The sequence below is a fragment of the Triticum aestivum genome, chromosome 6B, assembly GCF_018294505.1.
Source record: "Triticum aestivum cultivar Chinese Spring chromosome 6B, IWGSC CS RefSeq v2.1, whole genome shotgun sequence".
In the NCBI taxonomy this organism is placed as follows: Eukaryota; Viridiplantae; Streptophyta; class Magnoliopsida; order Poales; family Poaceae; genus Triticum; species Triticum aestivum.
In genome coordinates this window covers 672,013,588-672,039,972 of record NC_057810.1, presented here as the reverse complement: position 1 = coordinate 672,039,972, position 26,385 = coordinate 672,013,588, and the positions used below count along the sequence as shown (strand labels likewise).

Sequence of the window (26,385 nt, the reverse complement as noted above, 5' to 3'; positions counted from 1 at the left end):
TACCAGAAGTGAAAGTCAACAAGATGACCAACACACAACAAATTGGCAATAATGATGTTGATTAACGAAAACTGAAGCGCTACACACGGCATAACTTATAGTCACAGTCGAATAAGCTGTCAATACAGGTACAAAGATTGATATCATACAATACAAAAATAGCTGGAAAAATTACATATAGCACTTTACAGAAACACTACAAAACTCTAATCAACCACATGGAAATCAGAGTAAGGATTTCTTGGTGTTCCACAACCAAATATCCTATCTCCAGATTCATATCGCTATCCGTTCTGCCACGATTTCCCGCTTGCTCGTAGCCACGAGGGACCAAGCAACAGTAACCAATACCTCAGCATCACCAAGGGCAAATTTATCCCGGCTTATGCCGCAATAGTTGGGCCTGAAACGAATATGACCATGTGCAGCTATGTCGTCAGATTTGAAGTAGGTTTGCATGACAATGTCCAACACTCCTTCAGTTTCTACAGAAACAACTTGCCTCGATAGATATAGGTAGCCATCAAAACACTCCGGCATTGCTTCAATTTTTGAATCAAGAGATACAATTTGGCTAGACGAGGGATTAACTATATGAGTGAATCCACTATCATCGAACATCAGTTCCCCAGATAGTGGGGAGCAAGCAACTTGGCCACCGGAGGCCACCGGTACTTTTGCGAGTTTGATGGAGAGGACCTGCAAGGTTGCCGGGTTGGACCCGGCACCCTGGGATGACATGTGTCCGAGCGTGTAGTGTGTAAACTGCATGGAGCTTAGCGCCGCTACATGCAGAAAGCACATCTCAGAAGCTAGCATGCATGCATGAACGAAGGAGGGACGGCTGCTAGTTAAACGAGATTGATTGATTGAGCTCGTGAGGATGGGGTGTCGACCTGTTGGCTGGGCAGCTGGGGTAGCTGCTAGCCAACCCAAGTTCAAGCCCCGGCTTTGACATGCGGTGCTCACTCGAGTCCGTGAAGAAACCGCAGGTTTTGCCCCATGCAGATTCCCAGACACGAACGTGTGAAGCGAATTTCTTCGCCTCATACGCCCTCTCCTCGTCGGCAGCGTCCGGGCCCATCGGCGCCGGTGTCTCCGCGGTCGCTGGTTTGCACGCTGAGCCCTCCATCTCAATCCACCGGCCGGCGATCGATGGAATAGACAAAGGAACTCAGACGAGAGGGTGTGCGTGCTCTGTTCAGGTTGACTCGTTTACTTGTAGGCGAGTGGGTCTCCACGATCGCAATATGTATCGGATTCGGATAGGGTTAGGGGAACACCGTCTGGTAAACAAACTGGGCCAAGCCCATCCGCTCGTCCAAGCGCGATCGAAGGAGCCTTCCTCCTTTACTCAAAAAGAAAAAAGACTCGATTTCTTCCCAAAACTCCTACAAAAAGTTTTTCTTCCAAAAAGCCAGGAAATCACGCCCGGACTCTCTCCTCCGTCTTCCATCGGTTCAACTCGCCCCCTACAACTTACCCACGCTCGCCGGCCACCGCCCTCGTCCAGACCGGAGATGCTTGATTGTTGGCTGTTTGAAGATATTTAGATGGTGCCCGATGGAGGCGTGAAGGACCAGGAGGTCTCCACCTCGACGCCTCCACCCGCTGCGGCAATAACGAGGGCGGCGCGGCCGCCTAGGCCAGCGAGGTTTAAGAAGGTCCCAGCCACTGGCGGAGCTAGGTAAAATTGTTTGGGGGGGCCAAACAGAAAATATGGATGCTTGGGGGGCCAAAAGTCTATATTTCTTCTAATCTTCCTCTTCAAATTTTTTTCCTTCATATAATTTACCCAGGCTGGGGGGGCCATGGCCCCTGCAGACCACAACATAGCTCCGCCGCTGGTCCCAGCGTGGCACCCGCTGAAGTACCGCCGGCTCCGCGTGTAGGCCACCAAGACGATGGTCGACGCATCATCGTCCGCTCGGGCGGTAAGGGGAGCCGGGGAGGCGGTGGCGGCGGCGCCCAAGCAGAGTGAGCAGGAGGACGGGAAGGGGTACATATGCGGCGGCTGGAAAAGGTAACCTCATGCTCTCTCGGATGACCCTGTATAGCTAGAACTCTCTAGGTCTTTGCATGCTAGAACATGTACTTCTAGTTCTAGGCTAAGTTAACAATGGCATTGTTTCCCTGAGGTGTAGATGAAACAACCTATCGCTAGGTCTTTGCATGCTAGAACATGTACTTCTAGTTCTAGGCTAAGTTAACAATGGCATTGTTTCCCTGAGGTGTAGATGAAACAACCTAAGCACTTTCGTACCACAAAAGTAAGATGGTCACTGGGAAAGATTACATAGCTTGGTTCCTTGTCACTCCTCAGTCCTCACTCGTTGTCGCTCGTTGCCGCAACTTGTAAGAGCATCTCCAACGGACGCGCGGTAGCGCGACGCGCTAATAAAAAAGTTTTGCAACGCCAAAATAGTGTTTTTGCGCGCGGGAGGTTTTCCAGACGCACAAAAACATGATGCCCAATGCGGCGGCCCCACCTGCAGCAGCCCCGCGCATAATCCGGTGCCTCAAATTGTTGGAAATATGAGCAATTTACCAAGTGATTTTATTAACAGAAATGCTAGATAAAACATGGCTATTATAGCAGTGATAAAATAAGCCATGTGATTTGACAAAGAGAAGGTAAACAACATGTTCATATATGAACCGTAACTAAACATATCTAGAGCAGACAGTATAGCAGGTTGCACATATGAAATCGAGTCTAACAGACATAGGGCAGAAACTAGAGTCAAGAACTGTAGTAGGACTTCTAACAGAAAGGAGAAGAACACGTACGACACAGCAGCGACAGGAGCGCTGGACTTGGGGTCGGTGTCCTCGCCTGCCATGTCGTCGAGGAGGTCGTGGACGTCGGGGAAGAAGTCGTCGTCGGCGACCGGATCGTCCGTGATGAAGCAGCCAGTAGTCGCGCTGAGCGCTCCCCAAAAAACCTTATCACCCTTCTCCCGTACATGACTCAAAGGGTGCGATTCCGAAGGCCTACTGTCCCGACCAGCGGTGCACGCCGCAAGCCGGGATGAGGAAGAACGTAACAGCAACGCAGTGCTCAGGAACTTGTGGCGAGAGGAGGAAGAGATTCTGGTGCATCTTGCTGAGAGGAGCGACCTCCCTTTTATAGGCGCAAGAGAAGGAGGCGAGAGGGCAGCGTCGGGAGCTGAAGGGACCGAGGGAGACGAAACGAACAGGCAGCAACCGAAGAGGCGCGCTGTTCGGATTCAATGTCCAGGCACAGAAAAAATGTTTCAGCTTCTGAGTGACCTTTCGTATACCGTAGTGCGTGGCAAAAATTTAGACATCGGCTCGGCTCATTCCCGCAACCCGCGGCGCGGCGCGGCGCGGCGCGGCGCGTCGTGACGAGGCGGGCGGCGGAGGAGGAGCGCGTGTGGATGTCCCTCTTGTTCTCATGCTCATACAAGTGGGAAAGGAGCCTCCCTTATAAAGAGGTCCAACCCCCTCTAACCTAGCAATGTGGGACTAAACTTTAGTAGTATCCCTTGCCTTGCACAAATGGGCTAAGTGGGCCTCTAGGATTTATTAGAAATTTCTGAAATAGTTATTGGGCTGCCCAAATAGACTAAATTCCAGCAATCCCCCACCAGATCCCAGAGGCACACAGAAATTTGCCTTTGGTTCCAAAACACTGTTTTATATACCGGTACTGCAGTGAAGACTGTTAAGTTGAACTTCCACCTAGAACTCTATGCTACACTAGTAAGCAACTTGAACAGTGGACTGGGCCTTGAACTGCAAGTTTTCTGCGAATCTAGCTTCACATAAAGCCTTGACCGATACGTGGCTACCGTGGGTCTTCCCCGCGGGTGGAGCTTATGCGTCATACTCCGTGACCTTTCATGAGTTTATTAGAGAGAACCCTACTCTCATAGATTGCGACGTTTGACAATCAGACTCATATAGGTGTGTTCTTCAAAAGATGTTCTGCAGGATAACATCTCTGCCTAAATAAGCCACTTAGAACACATTAAGATATACATCAACCTGCCATGCAGATTAGGAGAGTATTGCATCTTCATGGAGTGGTATTGAGAATAGTAGGGATACTCTCCTCTCAGTTGACCAACAGCTTGTCTTCCACATCTAATTCACGGGATCTCCGATCACAAAGAATAGGTTACCACTGTGAACAACTCATATTGTGGGTCTCATACCCATCTCCCTCGATGCATTATCTATCACATTACGCGATAGACCCTTAGTAAAAGGATCTGCCAGATTTTTAGACGTTTGGATATAATCCAACGCAATAACTCCGGAGTTTTTCATTTTCCTGACAGACTTTAACCTTCTCTGAACATGTCTTGATGACTTCATGTTATCCTTTGAGCTGCTCACTTTCGTGATCACAGTTTAATTGTCGCAGTTCATAAGGACACCCGGTACAGGTTTCTCAACAACCGGCAAGTCATTCAAGAGCCGGGGAAGCCAATCTGCTTCGACCGTAGCTGTATCTAGTGCTGTGAGTTCTGCTTTCATTGTTGACCTCGTTAAGATGGTCTGCTTGCAAGACTTCCAAGAAACAGCGCCACCTCCATGAGTGAATACATAACCGCTCGTGGCCTTTATCTCATCAGCATCTGAGATCCAGTTTGAGTCACTATACCCTTCAAGCACCTTTGGATGCCCAGTGTAGTGAATTCCATAATTCGCAGTGCCTTTCAAATAACGCAAAACTCTCTCTAGAGCTTTCCAATGCACATCTCCTGGTTTTGAAACAAACCGACTCAGTTTGCTAACAGCAAAAGAGATGTCAGGTCTTGTAGCACTTGCTAAGTACATAAGCGAGCCAATAATATGAGAATACTTCAATTGATCTCTAGCAATTCTTCGATTCTTTCGAAGCAGCACGCTAGCATCATATGGTGTTGGAGAGGGCTTGCAGTCACTATAGCCAAAGCGACTCAAGATCTTTTCCACATAGTGAGATTGAAGCAATGTAATCCCACCATCATCATCTCTCAACAACTTGATGTTCAGAATGACATCAGCCACTCCTAAATCCTCCATCTCAAAACAGCGAGATAGGAAATCCTTGACCTCCTTAATAACATTCAGATTTGTTACGAAAATCAGTATGTCATCAACATACAAGCAAAGCATAACTCCCTCGCCCCCACCATGGCGATAGTACACACATTTATCAGCTTCGTTCACAACAAAGCCTGCAGCTGTTAAAGTTCTTTCGAACTTCTCATGCCACTGTTTTGGTGCTTGCTTGAGTCCATACAAAGACTTCAGCAACTTGCACACTTTCCCTTCCTGACCATCTATTACAAACCCATCTGGTTGTTCCATATAAATTTCCTCATCCAACTCTCCATTTAGGAAAGCAGTCTTAACATCCATTTGATGAACGAGAAGACCATGTGAGGCAGCTAGTGAAAGTAGAACTCGAATAGTGGTCAGTCGAGCCACAGGTGAGTAAGTATCAAAGAAGTCTTCACCTTCCTTTGCCACGAGCCGAGCCTTGTACTTTTCAATAGTACCATCAGGCCTAAGCTTCTTCTTGAATACCCATTTGCATCCTATAGGTTTGCACCCATAAGGACGATCAGTTATCTCCCAAGTTTCATTCGCCAAGATGGAATCCATCTCGCTACGAATTGCTTCCTTCCAGTAGTCAGCATCTTCAGATGCATAGGCCTCTGAAATAGAACTGGGAGTGTCATCTATGAGATACACAAGAAAATCATCACCAAAGGACTTTGCAGTCCTCTGTCTCTTGCTCCTAATAGGAACTTCATTGTTCTCCTCCACAGGACTTTCAAAGTGTTCCATCAAAATGGCAGGTTCGGTAATTGTAACTGGTTCCTGATTCGATGAACTAGGCATCTTCTGATTAGATGAGGTAGCCATATCCTTCATGGGAAAGATATCTTCAAAGAAAGTCGCATCATTCGACTCCATGATCGTACCGACATGCATGTCAGGTACCTCAGATTTTACAACCAAGAATCTATAGCCAATACTATGGAAAGCATATCCCAAGAAAACACAATCCACAGTCTTTGGTCCAAGTTTCCGCTTCTTTGGAATTGGAACATTGACTTTCGCCAAACAACCCCATGTTCGCAGATAAGAGAGTTTTAACCTTTTCTTCTCCCATTCCTCGAATGGAGTTATCTCTTTGTTCTTTGTGGGAACTCGATTTAGGACATGACATGTTGTCAATATCGCCTCCCCCCACCATGCCTTGGAGAGACCCGATGTGTCTAACATGGCGTTAACCAAATCAGTTAGAGTACGGTTCTTTCTTTCGGCCAGCCCATTTGACTGAGGTGAGTAGGTGTAACATCCCCAGCATCACACTACAGTAATCTCTCATTAATGAAGGTCATGTCATCATGATCATCATGCCAAAATGCCCCTTGTCCAAAATCTGCTTCAAATTCAAATTCAAATTGCATGTCGAATATTTGCTTCTTCTTTCATGCAAATAAAATAGTTCATCCTATGGCAAATAATCCCTAGATATTTGTCATGTTGAATCCAACATCTTTGGAATTCCCAAATTGCCCGTGGAAATTAATTATTGTTCCAGCAGCATTTAAATATGCCATTCCCAATTTCCAAAATTCCTAGACAATTCCTCTTGCCTCCAAACTATTTGTGGCAATACTAAAAATGTGGAGGAATTTATGGGCCAAGTCCCATATTTTTCCTAAATCCCTTGGATGCAAAAAAAAAACCTTTTCCTCTCTCTATTTTAATTTTAAGATGAAAAGAAGCCCCCCCTCCCCGCTGGGCCTTGGCCCAGATGGCCAAGCGGCCCGAGCCATCTGGCCCACTCCAGCTGGCCAGCCCAGCCTCCCACGCTCCCCCGGTCGCCTTCCTGTTCGAGCGACCGTGGGCACGGTCGCCATCAAACCACCTCGCCGGCGATGCCCAACGAGAGGATAAGGCCTCCACCGCCCCGACGCCTCGGCCCCCTCGCCTCCCACTTGCCCTGCCTCCCCCTCCACTCGCGCTAGTCCCTATCCCCTCGCACACTCGCTCCCCCTCCTCCAGATCTGCCTCGCCGACGTGCCCTGCGCCGTCTGCTGTGCTGACCGCGGCCACCGCTGTCCCCGTCCCTCTCCGACGATTCCCCGAGCGCCGTTGTACCCCGCGAAGTCTTCCTCGACCACCGGACCAAGCCAGGAGCCCCACAGCGAGCGCGGCGACCTCTTCTTCTTCCTCTACTCCGACGAACGCCGACGTCGAATTCGGCCACTTCGCGCCTTCCCCGAGCCCACTGAGCACATCTGCAGGCTCACTGTGAGCTACACTTCCCCCCTCTCTTTTTGCTTCCATACGCGCCGGGAGCGGCTGGGCCCGCCATGGCCGAGACGAGCTCCGTCGTTGAACTTATTGCAGTCGCCCTGATGCTCCTAGCACCGCGCTAGCGCCACCACCGAGCTCCTGGAGCTCCTAGCTGCTCAACGCACCCCTCCGCCACCCTTGCCGTGCCCTGGACGCTCGAATCCGTCGACGTCCGAACTCCGGCGCCGCTCCGGTCAGCGCTGTCGTGGCTCTAGGCCATCCCAACACTCGGGACCGCCGATGTTGGATGCGTACGGCTCCCCTCGTTCGAACGCGCGTCACGGCGCTCGTTTTAACCACCCTGTAGGCTTTTCCCGATGCGCTCCCGATCGCCGCTGCCGCCTCCACTCACCACCGGCGATACTTCGGTCGTCCCCGAGGTCGGTCGTCGTCACCATCGTGTGCGCGGCGCCGGGCCGCACCCTTAGGTCCAAGCCGCAGGTCCGAAGGCCCCCTGTAGCGCGGCTCCGGCCAACTCCGGCGAGGCGCCGCCATTGCTTTGGTCGTCGGAGCCGCTCCGTCGCCGGCGACCGACGTGGCGCCGCGTGGCCCTCCCTGTTGACTCTGTTGACTCAGTCAACTGTGCTGACTGGGCAGGCCCCAACCGCTGACACGCGGGCCCCGCCGCTTATTCCTCTAACTAAACTGTTTTAATAATTAAAACTAATTAGTTTAGTTAATTAGACACTGACAAGTGGGCCCAGTAGTTTTACTAACTAAATTTAGATTAGTTTAATCCCTGTTTAACCCACTGTCTATGACAGGTGGGTCCCCCATGTCAGTTTTGACCGGTCAGTCGTCCTGTTGACTGTTGACGTCACTATGACGTCATGCTGATGTCATATTTCTATTTTTGTTAATTTAGTTAATTCCATAATATTGTTTAAACTTTAAAAATTCATAGAAATTAAACCGTAGCTCAGATGAAATTGTTTTCTATATGAAAGTTGCTCAGAAAAATCCAACGAATCCGAATACGTGGTCCGTTCATCTGTCACATGCCCCTAGCATGCTGAACATGGAACTTTCCCCCTCTTTTCCTTGTCCGGAATCCACCTAACGTCGGGAATTCACCCTCGGATGTTTCCCCCCTTCGTCTGCAACGTGTAGTACCGCGTTAGAGCATGCTTAGCGCTACGTATCGTCATGTCATGCTTAGTGTTACCTCTGTTTGCTATGAATTTACTGTTTCTTCCCCCTCTTCTCTCCGGTAGACCCCGAGGCCGCTGATGCCCCGGTGATCGACTACGTCGTCGACAACGACCCCTCCTTACCAGAGCAACCAGGCAAGCCCCCCCCCCCTTTGATCATCCCGATATCGCCCATTCCTTTCTCTCATGCTTGCATTAGATTTTGCTACTGTTATTGTATGCTCCTATTCTGATGCATAGCCTGCTTTTGTATCTGTTGTTGTACCTTACCTTCTTATCCTAAACTGCTTAGTATAGGTTGGGTAGTGATCCATCAGTGACCCCCACCTTGTCCTTGTTGCCCCTGCTTCATCATTGAAGACCCGATCAACGGGATTGAAGACCAGGCCCCGGCACCGCACACCACTTTCCCCTTAGTTGCTCGACACTGCTGGGTTACTATCGAGTGCCGAGGGTGAGACCTCTACAGCACTTCTGATGTTAACCCTATAGTGTAGCTATTCGGTCGTGGTTATCGAGGGTGATTCCGCCATAACCACTTCCGATATGACTATGTCGTGCAACTCCTCAAGTGTGAACCTCGGGGGTGATTTCTCTTACGTTCACCTTGATGATTACATTGAGTGGAATTCACCGGGGGTGATTCCTCGGGTTTTCCCCTTGATGTTTAGACACACAGTTACTATGATTACTATGACTTTACAGTGAACCATGTTACTAAAGACGGGTCGACCCTGAGGGGTGCCCGCGCGAGCTTAATTGTGAGTGATGTGGAGTCGGGTTGACCTGGAGGGTGCCCGCGAGATAATTACGAGGCGTGGCCGGGCATTCCTAGCCCTTGCCGCAAGTCCTCGAGACGGGGCAACGGGGTCACATCTTTCGTGAGTCTCTGCTTGTTACCGCGCATTCCTAATCCACTACGATTTGGATATTTGATCCGAGGGGCCTCTGGCCTGATAGCACTAACCATCACGTGGGCATAGTATGGGCGTTCTGCGTCGTATACATCAGTCGAAGCTTAATAGACGTCAGCGACTGAGCGGCGCGCGCCGGGTTGGACTGCGTAAGCGCCTGCCTTGTTGAAGGAGGTAGCTAGGTCTGCTCACCGGCCGCCCTCGCAACATGCAGGAGTTCCCGGGGAGATGGCCCATGACCCCTGGGGGCATAGGTTTAGTCCGGCGTGCTGGCCTCTCTATTAAGCCTAGGTCGGGTTGCGGCGTATTGTTTGGCCGAGGCCGGGCATGACCTTGGAAAGTGTGTCCGGCCGGAGTTAAGCGAGCGTGGTGGGTAAGTTGGTGCACCCCTGCAGGGAAGAAAACATCTATCGATAGCCTGTCCTACGGTAACGGACACTTGGAGTTGTATCCCGATCGATACAACTAGAACTGGATACTTGTGATGAGAACTGGATGGTGATGAGGATTTGATTGTGATGATAACATGATAGTATGGCTCTGGGATTCCTTTCTCGCAGGGAGTCGAGAAAGGATCTCTGGCCGAGGTTGATAACACTACTACTACTTTACTTTATGCTACTCTACTCCCTCCTGTTTGCTGCAAGATGGTGGTTTCCAGAAGATGCTAGTCTTCGATAGGACTAGGCCTTCTCTCGATTCTGGCATTTCTGCAGCCCAGTCCACATATACAGCCTTCCTTTGATAATGTTGCATATGTAGTGTAGTTCCTTGCTTGCGAGTACTTTGGATGAGTACTCATGGTTGCTTTGCTCCCTTTTTTCCACCTCTTTCCATTCTTCTCGGATGCTGCAACCAGATGGTGGAGCCCAGGAGCCACGTGACACCACCGACGACTGCTACTACCCCGAGGGTGCCTACTACCACGTGACGGACGTCGACGACCAGGAGTAGTTAGGAGGCTCCCAGGCAGGAGGCCTTGCCTTTTCGATCAATGTTGCTTTTGTGCTAGCCTTCTTAAGGCAAACTTGTTTAACTCATGTCTGTACTCAGATATTGTTGCTTCCGTTGACTCTTGTGTATTCGAGCCCTCGAGGCCCCTGGCTTGTAATATAAAGCTTGTATTATTTTAACTTGTGTCTAGAGTTGTGTTGTAATATCTTCCCCTGAGTCCTTGATCTTGATCGTACACATTTGCGTGTATGATTAGTGTACGATTGAATCGAGGGCGTGACAGTAGGGAGGCGTCCTCTCATGGATTATACCATGTTCCGCACAAAAAGCATCAAATTCATTGGAAAAATACTCTCCACCACGGTTGGACCTAAGCCTCTTGATTTTCCGATCAAGTTGGTTTTCCACTTCAGCTTTATAGATCTTGAAAAAGTTCAAAGCCTCATCCTTAGATTTCAGAAGATACACGCAGCAGTATCTAGTGGAGTCGTCAATTAACGTCATGAAATATTTCTTTCCACCTTTTGTCAAAACACCATTCATTTCACATAGATCTAAATGTATAAGTTCTAGTGGTGCAAGATTTCTCGTCTCCGCAGTCACGTGAGATTTACGAGGTTGCTTAGCTTGCACACACACTTGACACTTAGATCCCTTAACGGTGGTGAAACTAGGGATTAAGTTCAACTTTGCTAGTCGCGACATGCAACCAAAGTTAACATGACAAAGACATGAATGCCACACATTTGATTCACTATTGTTATAAATATGATTAACAACTTTATTGCAAACGTCTGATAAGGATAAACGAAACAGGCCTCCTGACTCATAGCCTTTACCAACAAAGGTTCCATACTTGGATATTACAAATTTATTCGACTCAAAGACAAGCTTGTAGCCATCTCTACACATAAGAGATCCGCTAACAAGATTTTTATTGACGGAGGGGACATAATGCACGTTCTTCAGCCGCACGATCTTCCCCGAAGTAAACTTCAGATCAACCGTGCCAACACCACGAACAGAAGCACTTGAACCGTTGCCCATCAGCACGGTTGAAGTCCCTGCGGTCTGATAAGATGAAAACATGGAAATATCACCGCATACATGCACATTAGCACCCGTGTCAATCAACCAATCAGGAGAATGACATACTGAAAGAATAGTGGGAAATATACCATACCCAGCATCCTTCATGTCAGTGTCTCCAATGACAACATTAGCGGTCTTGCCGCCTTTTCCAGGATGACACTTGTCATAGCGATTAGGGCAACTAGGAGCCCAATGATCAGGATCTCCACACACATGACAAGCACCTTTCTTCTTGTCATTCTTCTTCTTGAAGTTCGTGTGTTGCACAGCCTTGTTCTTTCCATCAAACTTTGCTTTACCATCAAACTTGCCCTTGTTCTTGAACTTGTGGGGCTGGAAGTTCTGCTTCTGTACCACATTGGCACTAGATCCTCCCTCAATACCTCGAGCACGTGTGTCCTTTGCTCTCACCTTTTCTTCCGCATCAAGAGTACCAATGAGATCCGGAACGGAAAACTCCTGTCTCTTGTGCTTCAGTAAGGTAGCAAAGTTCCTCCATGAAGGAGGAAGCTTAGTAATGATACCCCCGGCAACAAACTTGTCCGGTAGTATGCAATTGAAGTGCTTAAGTTCTCTAGCAAATGACTGTATCTCATGAGCCTGCTCAACCACGGAGCGCTCTTCAGTCATCCTGTAATCATAGAATTGTTCCATGATATACAACTCAGTGCCGGCATCCGAGACCCCAAACTTGGCCTCGAGTGCATCCCACATATCTTTTCCATTGTCAATTGACGCATAAGCATCAACTATATTCTCACCAAGAACACTCAAGAGCGCAGCCTTAAATAAAGTATCCATTTTCTGAAAAGCTTGTGCCTGTTGGGCATCTTGCTCTCCTTCAGGTTTGCCAAGAGTGGCGTCATAGCAACTCATGGTTTGAAACCATAAGACTGCTCTCACGCGCCACCTCTTATAGTGGATACCCTCAAACATAGGAGGTCTCATGGAAGCAGCAAAACCACTTGGGGTAAATTGCCTATAATAAGGTTTTTGGATTGTTGGAAATATGAGCAATTTACCGAGTGATTTTATTAACAGAAATGCTAGATAAAACATGGCTATTATAGCAGTGATAAAATAAGCCATGTGATTTGACAAAGAGAAGGTAAACAACATGTTCATATATGAACCGTAACTAAACATATCTAGAGCAGACAGTATAGCAGGTTGCACATATGAAATCGAGTCTAACAGACGTAGGGCAGAAACTAGAGTCAAGAACTATAATAGGACTTCTAACAGAAAGGAGAAGAACACGTACGGCACAGCAGCGGCAGGAGCGCTGGACTTGGGGTCGGAGTCCTCGCCTGCCATGTCGTCGAGGAGGTCGTGGACGTCGGGGAAGTAATCGTCGGCGACCGGATCGTCCGTGATGAAGCAGCCAGTAGTCGCATTGAGCGCTCCCAAAAACCTTATCACCCTTCTCCCGTACAGGACTCAAAGGGTGCGGTTCCGGAGGCCGACTGTCCCGACCAGCGGTGCACGCCGCAAGCCGGGATGAGGAAGAACGTAACAGCAACGCAGTGCTCAGGAACTTGTGGCGAGAGGAGGAAGAGATTCTGGTGCATCTTGCTGAGAGGAGCGACCTCCCTTTTATAGGCGCAAGAGAAGGAGGCGAGAGGGCAATGTCGGGAGCTGAAGGGACCGAGGGAGACGAAACGAACAGGCAGCAACCGAAGAGGCGCGCCGTTTGGATTCAATGTCCAGGCACAGAAAAAATGTTTCAGCTTCCGAGTGACCTTTCGTATACCCGTAGTGCGTGGCAAAAATTTAGACATCGGCTCATTCCCGCAACCCGCGGCGCGGCGCGTCGTGACGAGGCGGGCCGCAGAGGAGGAGCGCGCGTGGATGTCCCTCTTGTTCTCATGCTCATACAAGTGGGGAAGGAGCCTCCCTTATAAAAAGGTCCAACCACCTCTAAACTAGCAATGTGGGACTAAACTTTAGTAGTATCCCTTGAATTGCACAAATGAGCTAAGTGGGCCTCTAGGATTTATTAGGAATTTCTGAAATAGTTATTGGGCTGCCCAAATAGACTAAATTCCAGCAAAATTTGCAGCACCGCAGCCCGGACGCACACCCATGCGCTGAAGTTTTTTGAGCTTGCTCTACTTTACAGCGCCTGCTGGAGCGCTTTTTTTGTTTTTGCCTCCGGCGCACAAAAACGCTGGTTTTTAGCGCGTGAGGTAGTTTTGGGGCGCCTGTTCAAGATGCTCTAATGTAGCGATTGTTAGGTGTATATATGTAGATGCATTGTATGCTGGGTTGCTGACATGGTTATAGAGAAATCGCTCGTGTCAAGGGCATGCTTCAACGGTGGTCCGCAGACACAATCACTGTTGGCACACCATAGTAAATTACCGTGTGGGCGGTGCGACCACTATGACGTTATCAGAAGAAAAGGTTAGAAATACTTAAAATTGGATTATATAAACTTTTTCAAAGGTTACATATTGAAGTAGTCATGTCTCTGAGTCATCGATCGATGTTCCCCAAATTATCTAACTTGGTGAGAAATGCAAAAACATCTCATGTAATATGCTGTAATTAGTACTATGTTTTACCATGGATAAGAGTGTGATATTGATTAGGATGTGATCAATAGTGTGGGCATCAATTGCTTGTGTCTTTATTTCTCTCTCCCTCTCTCTCACTGAGCCTTTTTGTGTGAAAAACTGCTATAAACCATTTTAATAAATGAACATACAATGCATAGTTTTTGTTGTTAGTTTACTCAGAGTGTGATCTGTACAATTGTACCTTCACTGGTATTTTCTTTTAAGCGGTGCTTGGTGATGTGTGTTACTGTGACACTATCAAGCCCTATAAAACCACCACTTGGAGATGCTCTTGCCAGCAATTACCAAACCAAATAAGCTGTTTAACCTTGACAGTGCATGTGGCAACTGTAAGCCTATTCTTCATCTATAATATTCCTTAATTCTTCCTTTGCGGGCATCTGTGGTTCCAGTGAGGACGGAAGTTTGCATTGCGGATATTCGAGCTTCAGAGGGAGAAGAGCAAGTATGGAAGACTTCTTCGACATGAAATCATCTAAAATGGATGCTAAACAAATAAACCTCTTTGGAGTATTTGATGGTGAGAAATTCACTGTTTGAACACTTCATTGTGTCTCGTTTATTGTTCGGACTAAAATTCTCTTGTCATCACAGGACATGGTGGTTCATGTGCCGCTGAGTATCTCAAGGAGCACTTATTTGAAAATCTCTTGAAACATCCAGCTTTCATTAGTGATACAAAAACAGCAATAAGTATGATGTCTACTCATGAGTGTTATTTCAAAATCATTCAATGCATCTAGTAGGTAATCGGCCATACTAACTAATGGTCTCAGGTGAGAGTTATACAAAGACTGACTCAGATTTCTTGGATGCTGAAACCAATATTCATAGAGAGGACGGGTCAACTGCATCAACCGCAATTTTGATTGGCAACCATCTTTATGTGGCAAATGTTGGCGATTCACGGGCTGTAATATCGAAGGCGGGCAAAGGTGTGATTCTTTTTCCCGAAACTTTTATCCCAATTAGTGTTAAAACCCATATGCATTATATGTTATTGTAATAAATGTTTGCATATATTACTTATTATCATGATCCTGGTGTGTTATTCAAATTTGCGATGAATCTCGTCGAGATGGTGTATTATGGAGCAATTTATATGTTATTAGAGTTAGTATTTATTTTGTATCATGTCAGTAATGCACGCTAATTAATTTTACATTCACTTTTCTCTGTCAAATGGAGTACTGGACATATCTTTTTTTAGGTATATACAAGGGTGCAAACTGGCAGTGTGTTTGAGAAAATGCATACATATAAAACAACACTTGAAAATGCCTATATGGAAAACACCAAGACCGAATCGGAACTGTGTTGGCCAACATTTTATCACTGTTACTATTTCATTGGATAAAATACATCTATGACCTTGCTGCCTAAATTTCGTGGTTGGTTTGCAAATTACATTTGTGTAAGGAAGCAAGATTATATTGCATGAACAGCTTATCTACAAGTATATGTTGATATAGGAATATGAGATAGGACTTTTATGTCCCGGGGGTCGGGACTCCCGTTTAGAGCAACTCTAGCAGACCCCATAAAATCTCGACCCGCAAAACGCGTTTGCAGTTTCACAAAGATCTCGTTTGCAGGTCGAAAATTAGAGCGGACGAACAGAAATCGTAGATGAAACTGCATAATTTGAAAATATAGTTTCGCGGGAAGTTCATACTACATACTACATACTCCCTTCATTTCCTTATACAATGCCACTATCAAAAATATATTTTGCATCAATACAAGGCCACCAATAGTAATCGAGGCAAAAATTAATGATATTTCCTCGTACTAGCAACTTTTTAATGTTTACATGCATGTAGTCATAATGACACTCCGCCACTTCCTTCTCATTCATTCGTTCCATGCTTGTGGTGTATTAATGACCCCGGTTAACAAAAAAATGACTTGCAAAGGAGTCATTAAATTTTATCTTGATACTTGTAATATGAGTTTGTGGCCTTGTATAAGGGAATGGAGGGAGTACTACATACTACATGATCAAGCACTGCAAACACTAGTTCATACTACATACTACATCAGTACTAGTACTAGGGGGTGGGGATCTCACGGCGACGAACTCGCGGCCATGGACGACGCTGTGGAGGAGCTCAATCCTCCTCGCCGGACCTGCAGAGGTCGATGTACTTCGCCCTCTGCTCCTCGCGGATGCGCCGCCACTCGTCGTCCTTCTCCTTGGCGGCAAGGTTGGCCGCGACCGCCTGCCACCACTGGAGGTCTTCGAGCTCCTCGGCGTGGCGCCGGCGCTCCGCCTCCTCATGCACGCTCCGCTCGGCAATGGCGGCCGCAACTGCGTCGACATCGGCGACGAAGTCCTCCGGTCCGATGACTCCGCGGCGGCCAAGCTCCTCGGGCTCCTCCTTGAAGGGGACGAACTCGACGTCCTCCGGCTCCTCCGACCACTCCCTCTTCACGGGGAGAAGGCCCGCGCCGGAAAAGGAGGAGCTCCCGACGTAGGAAGATCACGCCGCGGAGGAGAAGGACGCGGCAGAGGACGGGGTACGGCCGTGCCGACGGTCGTACTCCTCCGTCTCCCGGAGGTTGAAGCTCGGCGGCGTCGAGAGGCCGCGGTTGGTCCATTTCCTCGCCCCGTGCTTCCTCGCGCCGTCCGACCGGACACGCCGCTCGCGCTCGGGGTCGCTTCCGCCGCCGGATCTGCTGCCGGAGCCGCGTCCGGAGCTCCATATGCGGCCCCACATGGCAGTTGGAGGCGGAAGGTGGTCGCCGGCGGCGAGAAATGTGGAGAAGGGGGGTGGGGAGTTGCGTGGCTCGCCGGCGGCGGGGGATATGGTTTCGACCCGCAAACGCGACACGGAACCGTAGATATAGTGGTCGGGACTTGCGGTTTGTGGGCTGCGGTAAAAAAAATTCGGGCCGGACGAGTATGCGTGCTCTATTATGGCTGGAAAATTGGATCGAACCCGCATACTCGCCGGAATTTTACGGTTTTGCGTTGCGGGTCTGCTAGAGTTGCTCTTATCCCCGCCCTTCATCCACACTGGCGACTTGGCGATCTGTGCCAGTCCTGCACCGGCGAATGGATTTGCAGGCTAAATGTGAACAGTAAACCGGCAGTGGTAAAATATATGAAAATGGAAGTGGGACGCCGTAGGTCACTGTTCATGCTATACATCCTGCACAACTGTTCCTAGTCTGGACTGATGGAGCTAGCTGGAACTCAATGAATCAATGGTTATATTGTTGTGCGTAATAGTGGTCTGCTGTACAAGGTTATGAATTCTACTTGAACGTGTATTTTAATGTTCAACTTTAGAGTTTGATGCCTCTACAAGCTCAACATATATAAGCTCAAACAAACAGCGAAACTCATTCATTTTTTAGATGCAAGGCGGAGAGAAGTTAAATAGTCCCACTCGATCCATGCATGGACCGTCCTGCTTTTAGAATTTTCAGGTCTTCACATGATAAACAGTGATGGCAACCCTCTAGTGCAGCACCTTGCGTCTGACAGAAGGGGTAACAGTGCCCAAGAAATGTGACAGGTGAGGCAGAATTTGTATCTGCATGCAAAAGTTTCCAGTCGCATGCAAAATTAATCAATTCACAGTGCATGCACAGACGATGTAGTACTAGTACCTGTAACCTAGGTTGGCCGCTCTAAGTGGCCTAGTTAATTATCTGGACCCTGCAAACGCTCTGCTTGCTGCTGGACAGACCACAACACGAATCTTTACAATACTGAACGGACAAGATAAGTGGGGGTCGGGACTCCCGGGAGCTGTTCCACCTTTTTGATAGGACTATACATAAGGATCATATAACATATTGGTAAATCAGTTCAGTCGGTCTTCTTTTCAGCTATTGCGCTCTCGGATGATCACAAACCAGACAGAAGTGACGAGCGGGAACGGATTGAGAATGCTGGAGGAGTTGTTACATTTAGTGGTAAGCCTCACACCGGTTATGTGGTGATTTACTATGTTGAAAACCAAGCACCTCGCGGATGGAGCCCACCACTGATTTGGAACTGGAAGACACACCTCGCGGATGGAGCCCCCGCGCTCGCTGGCTCTGGCGACGCGCCCGACGCCCCGGCGGCGCCGCCTCCTGCGCCGGCCTCGCCCCTCGCCTCGTTCGCTGCCGGCGAGCCGACGTCCTCCTCGCTCGCCCCTCCGCCGTCGCCTTCGGCCACCCCCCCCCCCCCCCGCGGATCTCCTGGGCTGACGCGGACGAAGCCGACGCCGCCGCGGGGCGCCCCGTCGCCTGCCGCGACCGCCTCCTTCCGCGCCCCCCCGGCCGCTCACCTCTGCTCCCCCCTGCCGGCGGCCCGACTCCCAGGGGTGGGAGTCCGGCCCCCCGCAGGCCCGGGCGGCGGTCCCAGCGGTCTCCGGGCGCGCGGCCGGCGAGTTCGCCCAAAGGCACCTCCTTGGGGCATCGGGCCTCCCCCGGCGGCGGCGGACTGGTGGCTGGGGCGGCGCCGGCCGCGCTGACCGCGGGGCGGCGCGCGCCTCCTGGCACCCCCGTGCTCCGGCTGCCGCGTCGCTCCCCTCTGCTCCGACCGCCCCGTCGCTGGCGCCGGCTCCCGCCCTCCTCGGCCTCGTCACTCGTCGGTCCCCCTTCCGGCCATTCATCACCGCCTTTGGGGCGGCCTCTGCACCGTCCCCGGCCCGCCGTCGCACCGGCTCCTGGCCGCATCGCCCTTCCCCGGCTCCGGCGGCGACCGCCGCGGCGGCGCCTGGGGAAACCCTCGTGCCCCGGCTGGTTGCCCCGGGCCGGTCGTTCCGGGCTGCCCTGCTCCTGGGCCGGCCTGGGACCCCCGCGGTTGGGCCTTCCCCTGGGCCTTCGGCCGGTGGGCCGCTGGGTGGGAGTCGGGCCGCCTGCTCCTTCGCGGGCCGGGTGGCCGGCCCCGCTGATCCCGATGCGGCCCAGCCCCGCCTCCCGGTGCGGCCTGGCCCGCCCCGCCGCGCGATTTGGCCCCCGCTAGGGTTCCCCCGAGCACCCCGTGCTCTCCCGAACGCCCCCCTCCCTTCCGCCCCTCCTGCCGCCTCCTTCCCTGCCGCCGACCGGCGCCCCGCCGTGCCTCCCCCTCCGCCGCCGGCCATGCCCCGGGAATGAGGGGACGCGGACCACCGCCCCAAGCGCCGGGCGGAGGACCGCCGGGATCCCCCGCGCCCCTCCCCCGAAGGCCTCCGCCGGGAGGCAGACCTCCGCGACCACCTGTCCTCCCGCCCGGCTCGTCGCTCGCCGGAGCCCGACTCCCGGGACCACCGGCGCTCCCCTCCCCGTCCTGCGCGCCGCTCCCCGCACCAGGCCGCCCGTTCCCGTTCGCCGGCTCGTCGGGACCCTACCCGCGGGGGATCCCGCGACCGCCCCTCCTCTCCGGGCCGCCGCTCCCCTGCTCGCGGCCGGTCCCCGACCCGCCGCTCCCCTGGCCGGGAGGGCCGGGACTACCGCCGGTCTTCCCCCCCCCCGCGCACGGCGCCCCCTGCCTCCGACTCCACCGCTCTGGACAGCCGCCGTTACCAGCCCCCGCGCGCCCAGGCTGCCTTCCCACCCCCCAACGGTGGCAATGGAAACCGTGGGCGCCCGGGCGCTAAGAAGAAGAAGAAGAAGAAGGGACCTCCTCGCCCTCCTCCTGCCGCTACCTCTACCGCCGTGGCCGCTCCGCCCTCGGGTTCCGTCGCCGCCGCCGAGGGCCCTCCGTGCTTCAACTGCGGCGTGCCTGGCCACTTCCAGGTGGCATGTCCCAACCCCCCGACATGCTACCTCTGCAAGGAGGCTGGGCACCCCGCGGTCCTCTATCCGGAGCGCCCGGTCACCGAGGAACTCATGATGTATGGCCACGGCATCGAGGACATGGGCTTCTTCCACATCGAGGTACCGGAGCTGCCGCCTCCCTCCCCCTCGCTCCTGGCCCTGGTGACGGTCGTGGGTGAGGGAGTCGCCACTCCGGCTATGATCGAGGCCGAGCTCAACCATCTTTGCCGGTGCTCGTGGGATTGGCAGGTGTCTTCCACCGCGCCTAACTCCTTCTCGGTGATCTTCCCCGACGCTATGAGCATGGGCTTCTGCACCCGCAGCGACAGCATCACCTTGGCCCTCAACGGGATTGTGGTGAACATCTCCGAGCCGAGATGGGACCCCAAGGCAGTGGCGGTTCTGGACACGGCTTGGATCCTCATCGCCGGCCTCCCCGATGTGGCCCGGTCTGAGAGGGTCATTCGCAGTATGTCCAAGATCCTGGGCAAGGTGGTGGTGGTTGATGAGCTTTCTCTGCGCAAAGAGGAGGAGGTCAGGGTCAAGGTGAAGTGCCTCGATGCCTCCAAGCCTCACACCACGCTCCGGGTCTTCTTCAACGACGACGGCTACGACCTCACCATCTGCCCTGAGCCGCCGAACCACATCGGCCGCCCTCGCCTCGCCGCCGACCGCCTTCCGGGGGGCGGACCTGGGGATGCCGATGGCTCTCACCACCGCCGCCCCCGCCACTCCCGCTTCGACGACCAGGAGGAGGATGAGGACCTCTCGGAGCGCTCCCGCTCCCAGTCCCGTGAGCCGGCCGATCCCCCCTCGGGCCGTGGCGGGTCCGGGCAGGGCCGCACCCGGGTCTCAGCTGCGGACCTTGCAGCGGCCCTCCAGCTGGCTGCCCCCCCCCCCCCGCAGCGACCTCTCCTCCCACCTCGGAGTCTGCCAGTGACATCTCGAGTGTGGGCATGCTCGTCGCCCCCCCGTCCTCACCCCGTTCTCCGTCTGTCGTCTCGGTCCACCGCGCCTTCCCGACGGGCCCGGAGTCCCCGTCCCCCCCTGTGCCGACCCCTCCGGTCCTCACGGGTGGGGACTGCGTCTCCGGTCCCCTCACCCGCGGGGGAGGAGTCGGGCGACACCCTGGAGCTTGTCGCCCCGCTCTCCCCGCTGGTGGATGCTGACGCCCACCCCACCCCCCCGGCCTCCCCGGCTGCGGTTGTGGCCGTGTCCGTCTCCTCACCTGGCTCTGCGGCTCCTCCTCCGACTGTGGCCTACGCCAGGCGGGCCCGATCCTCCTCGACGCCGGTGACTGCGTCCCGCCGCAGCGCCCGCCTCGATGCAGCCCGCCTAGCCGACGCGACGGTCCCGTCCATCGCCGAGCGGGCGGAGATCCGGGCGGCTGCCCGGAACCTCGAGTCAGGTGTGGATTCCGCCCTTCCTAGTCCTTCTAGTTGCTCCTTTTCAGCGCTTGAGGCCGTGCCTATCCGACACCTGGCCAAGGTGGCCACTGACTCGGCCATTGTTTTCAGGGGGGAAGTGGGTCCCCCCTTAGAACAGATCGCGGCCATTACGGCTCGCGAGATATTAGATGGCAAGCTGGCCGAGTCTCGTGCTCGCCTCCGTAGGGCCCCCGAGGATCAGGCTACCCCTGCCGCTCAGATCCCTCCGGTGGTAGACGGATCCATCCGTGGGCGCACTCGCTCCCCCACCGCCGCTCTGCGCGCTCAAAGCGCGTCTCGTGTTCTGGGGTCAAGCAGGCCCCCGATGGGGGTTTAGATGCGGGCCCTTTTTTGGAACATCCGCGGCTTCGGCCATGATGGCCGGCGCCGCCAGCTCGTCGAGTATGTGCGCGACGAACACATTGACATCATCGCGATCCAGGAAACCATGCGCACTGATTTTTCCCTTCCTGAGCTTGATGGTCTCAGCTCCCACCTTTTCGCCTGGCACTGGCTCCCTTGTAGTGGGAACTCAGGTCATTCCGGTGGCATCCTTCTAGGGGTTAAGGATGCCACTTTCGAGGTGGGCGGCATGGAACGGGGTGAATTTTTCGTTAGCATGGAAGTGTTTGAGCGAGCCCTGAACTTCAAGTGGGAGGTTGTGATTGTCCATGGTCCGGCGGACCACCGCCGGTCCCCGGCCTTCCTCGCGGAGTTGCGCCAAAAGCTCTCCGCCTTCCTCCTCCCCGTGGTGGTGGGCGGAGACTTCAACCTCATCCGGTCTCCGGACGAGAAGAATAATGATAGGATTAACCTCCCCCGGATGCAGTTGTTCAACGACTGGATCGCGGAGCTTTGCCTCTGGGAGATCGAGAGAATGGGGGCGAGATTTACCTGGACTAATCGCCAGGCTGACCCGACACGATCCGTCCTGGATCGTGTCCTAGTTTCCCCGGAATGGGAATTGAGGTGCCCCCTGACCTCGCTGCGGGCGATCACCCGCATTGGGTCGGACCACGTCCCTCTCCTCCTCTCCTCCGCGGATGAGCGCCCCGCCTGCCCGCCGCGGTTTCGGTTTGAGCCCTATTGGCTCAACCAAGCTGGCTTTCGTGATGCGGTCTCGGCTCGGTGGGAGCTTGCCCGCGCCTCCCCTCATCGCGCCATGTCCGCGGTTGATTCGTGGCACTTCTGCGCCAAGCTTGCTCGCCAATTCATGAAGGGCTGGGGGGTCAACCTTGGCCGGGACCTCCGTGAGCGTAAAAAGTCGCTCCTGCTGGCTATTCAAGCCCTGGATGCTAGGGCTGACTCCTCGGGGCTCTCTCCGGATGAGTGGATGCTGAGATATGATCTTGAGGATCAGCTTTCCACCATTTATACCGACGAGGAGGCCTATTGGCGGGCGCGCGGTACCCAGCGGTGGGTACTCCGCGGGGATGCGAACACCGCTTATTTCCAGGCGATCGCGAATGGCCGCCGTCGTAGAAACTCCATCCACTGCCTTTGGGAGGATGACGCCCCCCTTGTCCGGCCTGCGGCCATTCGGGTCCATGTCGACGGCTTTTACAAAGCCCTCTTTACCCCCACCCCTCGGGGTGGGGCTAGTCTCGCCCCTGATATTTGGAGGGGGGCCCAGTTGGTGCCCGACGTAGCTAACGAGGCCCTAGTTGCCCCCTTCACCGAGGAGGAGGTGCTCGCTGCCATTAAAGGCATGAACCCTGCCTCGGCCCCGGGCCCTGATGGCCTGCTGGTTGCTTTCTTTAAGACTTTCTGGCAGGTGATCAAACCGGAGGTCATGGCTCTGTTCGAGGAGTTCTATTCAGGGGCCATGGACCTGGGACGCCTGAACTATGGGATCATTTCCCTCATTCCCAAGGTTCCCGGCGCCTCGGATATCCGTCAGTTCCGTCCCATCACTGTGATCAATGTGATTTTTCGGATTCTGGCTAAAGGGTACGCCAATAGGGTGACCCTGCTGGCTGACTCGATCACTCACCCGAACCAATCGGCCTTCATTCAAGGCCGGTTTATTCTTGATGGCGTGTTGGTCTTCCATGAAGTCCTCCACAAGGTCCGGGTGAAGCATCTTCGGGCTGTATTCCTGAAGCTCGACTTCCACAAAGCGTATGATACTGTCCATTGGCCCTTCCTTCGGGAAGTTCTGTTACGTAAGGGATTTGATGACCGCTGGGTGACCCGCGTGATGCAATTAGTCTCTTGTGGGCGGACGGCCGTGAACATTAATGGCGAGATTGGGCCCTACTTCCCCACCCTATGTGGGGTCCGTCAGGGAGACCCGTTCTCGCCGTTTCTGTTCAACATGGTGGTCGACGCTCTGGCCGCCATCCTGGATAAGGCTAAGGGGGCTGGCCATATCCACAGCATTGTCCCCCACCTAGCTGGAGGGGGTGGGGTCTCCCTTCTGCAATACGCGGACGACACCATGGTAGAAGGTTCAAATCAGGACGTGGCTAACCTGAAGTTCCTCCTCCTTTGCTTCCAGCAGCTGTCGGGCCTTACGATCAACTTCGACAAGAGCGAGGTGATGGTCCTTGGCTACCCTCAGCCGGAGGCCCAATCGATTGCTGATCGCTTGAACTGTAGGCTGGGGTCCTTCCCCACGACCTACCTGGGGATCCCCATTAGTGACTCGCGCCTCACCGTGGCGGACCTCCGTCCTACGGTGACCCTTATGCAACACCGTGTCGAACCTTGGAAAGGGCGTTGGCTATCAAAGGCCGCTCGGGTGATCCTCATCAACTCCTCACTCGCCAGCCTCCTTTGGTTCCTCATGAGCTTTTACAGCCTCCATGAAACGCTGCAGACGGAAATAGCCAAATACCAGTCCAGGTTCTATTGGGCTGGCGACGATGACAGGCAGAAGTACCACATGGTGAGTTGGCCGGACATCTGTAAACCAAAAGACCAGGGGGGTCTTGGGATTCTGTCCTCCCGCCGCATGAACATCGCCCTCCTGACCCGGTGGCTGTGGCGCATCGCCAATGGGGACGGAGGCCTGTGGCTCACCATCATCCGCAGCAAATATCTTCGTGGTCAGCCCCTAGCTTTCTGTCAACAGTCGGGCGGATCCCAGTTCTGGCAGGCCGTCGTGCAGTTGCTCCCCGTGCTTCGTATCGACACGTCCATCTCGGTTGGAACTGGGTCCGCGACCCTGTTCTGGTTCGATCGGTGGCTCGGTGACGCCCCTCTGGCCGCCCGCTTTCCTGCTCTCTTCGCCATTGTTGTTGACCCTCGGGTCTCCGTTGAGACGGCCCTTATTGACTTAGGGCGCCTCGCATTCCGTCGCCCTTTCGGGCCCCTTGAAGTGGCCGCCTGGGATTCTCTACTCCAGGACATCGCCCTTCTCCCGATGCGCGTTACTGACGCCCCGGACGCCATCTCGTGGCGCCTAGAGGCCTCCGGCCGTTTCTCTACGAGATCCCTCTATGCGGCCATCGCGCCTTCGCTCGCCCCCGAGCCCTTTGGGCTCATTTGGGACATCCGGTTGCCTCTGAAGATTCGGATCTTCCTTTGGCAGTGGATTCGTGGCCGCCTCCCCTCGGGTGTTGAAGTCCTCAAGCGCAACGGACCCGGAGATGGGCTCTGCCCTCTGTGCGGCACCGCGGAGGATGCTAACCACATCTTCTTCACGTGCCATGCGGCACAGTTTCTCTGGTCCTGCTTCCGCGAGACGGTTGGTGGACAATGGTGCAACTCCAACTTCCCCGACCTCCTTGCGGAAATCCACAACTCCCCTCCCCGCCACCGCCACATTCGCTGGCTCTGCGTTGGAGTTCTCGCATGGACGCTTTGGACCGTTCTCAATAAGCTCGTCATCCAGAAAATCCCTCTTTGTCGCGCTACTGACGCCATTTTTAAAATGTGTGGGTACTTGCAGCTTTGGCGGCCGCTTAGCCGCCCTCAGGACCGGGACGTCATCAACACCCTCCTCGCCGACCTTCGATCGCTCGCCTTCCGCCTGGCGCCTCCGCTTCCGCCGCCACCGCCAGAGCCCGACTAGATGATGTCGTTCTTTTTGTGTTTTGGGCTTGTTGAGTTGTGCCCTCAGCATGAACCCTTTATTTGTATGTGGTCCTGCTTTGTGCCCCTGTTGGGTGTTGACCTGTGTGTGAGTGTGTGAACCTTTGTACTGTTGGCTTGGGCAAGTGCTTTATATATAAAGCGGGGCGAAAGCCTTTTTCGGCAAAACCAAGCACGTATTTGTTGAAAGATCTATTATCTGATAACGCCAAATGTTTGTTTTGCAGGAACATGGAGGGTAGGTGGTGTCAAATGAGGTCAGTATGTCATAATACCAAAATTCATACACGGTTACGTACACATTTTACCTTGCTTTCTTTGCGCTATGGATGGCAATAGTAAAATCTCTGGTGCACTTTCTTGGGCAAACTATATTGCCCTCCGTTCAAAAAAGTTATAGATTTGTCCACTTTGTAGAAAAAATATCAATATCTAGAACAACAAATTAGTTTCATTAAATTTTTAGAAAATAAACATTTGTGCCATGTATATTTAATATTGTATATCTTACCATAATTTTCTATAAACCTGGTCAAACTTAAAAAAGTTTGACTTAGGATGAATGTAGAACTTCAAATATTTTGGAACAAAGTGAGTAGTATGAGTTGCAACAAATAGGGACATGTGTATGTGTCATACTGGCGGATGTGATGTATTGAACTTGACATGTCTAGTGTGAACCATTGTCGGGACACAGTCATGCAAACCAATTTGGTTTGAGCCTTATTCGATCAATTAATATACATGTCATTTCACGATTTGCAGTTTGTCGACTTGTGCAAAGTTACCATCTCTTATGCTCTTCATGTGACAAGAAATGATTTTCTTGCCCACAGCTCATTTGATCTTGCATTTAAATCCGTTGTTCGTGCCAAATTTGTGCTCATATATAGTAAGTGTGGTTTTGCAGCACGCCGTTGCATTTGTGAAGGAAGAGATGGCCCCTGAAGCTGCAGCCCGGAAGTTGACAGAGGTCGCTTTTGCACATGGGAGCACCGACAATATAACATGCATAGTTGTAGAATTTCGCCGTGCCAACTAGTGATCAAGGTTGATTTTCTTGTTTTTTTTTTGAAACACTTCCCTTCAACCAACGGATTTCATCGCGTCCGCCGCCGGCGTCTATTGACACATGTCTCCATAGACCCCATATACC

At 52.7% G+C, this 26,385-nt stretch overlaps 1 protein-coding gene across 1 annotated transcript; it reads left to right on the top strand.

Annotated features, from left to right (window-relative positions):
• The first annotated feature begins 1,904 nt into the window (after positions 1–1,904).
• Positions 1,905–25,485, top strand: LOC123139577 (probable protein phosphatase 2C 7). Its single transcript, XM_044559346.1, has 6 exons — positions 1,905–2,023; positions 14,418–14,545; positions 14,620–14,718; positions 14,802–14,960; positions 17,866–17,952; positions 25,457–25,485. Exons 1-6 carry the CDS (start codon positions 1,905–1,907, stop codon positions 25,483–25,485), a joined length of 621 nt encoding a protein of 206 aa, XP_044415281.1.
• Positions 25,486–26,385: the final 900 nt, after the last annotated feature.

What these genes read in the sequence shown, in the direction of transcription:
- LOC123139577 (XM_044559346.1), top strand. Translation starts at nt 1,905, where the DNA reads ATGGTCGACGCATCATCGTCCGCTCGGGCGGTAAGGGGAGCCGGGGAG. An exon ending in ATATGCGGCGGCTGGAAAAG is followed by an intron (nt 2,024 to 14,417) that starts GTAACCTCATGC and finishes CTGTGGTTCCAG; the next exon opens with TGAGGACGGAAGTTTGCATT. An exon ending in TGATACAAAAACAGCAATAA is followed by an intron (nt 14,719 to 14,801) that starts GTATGATGTCTA and finishes TAATGGTCTCAG; the next exon opens with GTGAGAGTTATACAAAGACT.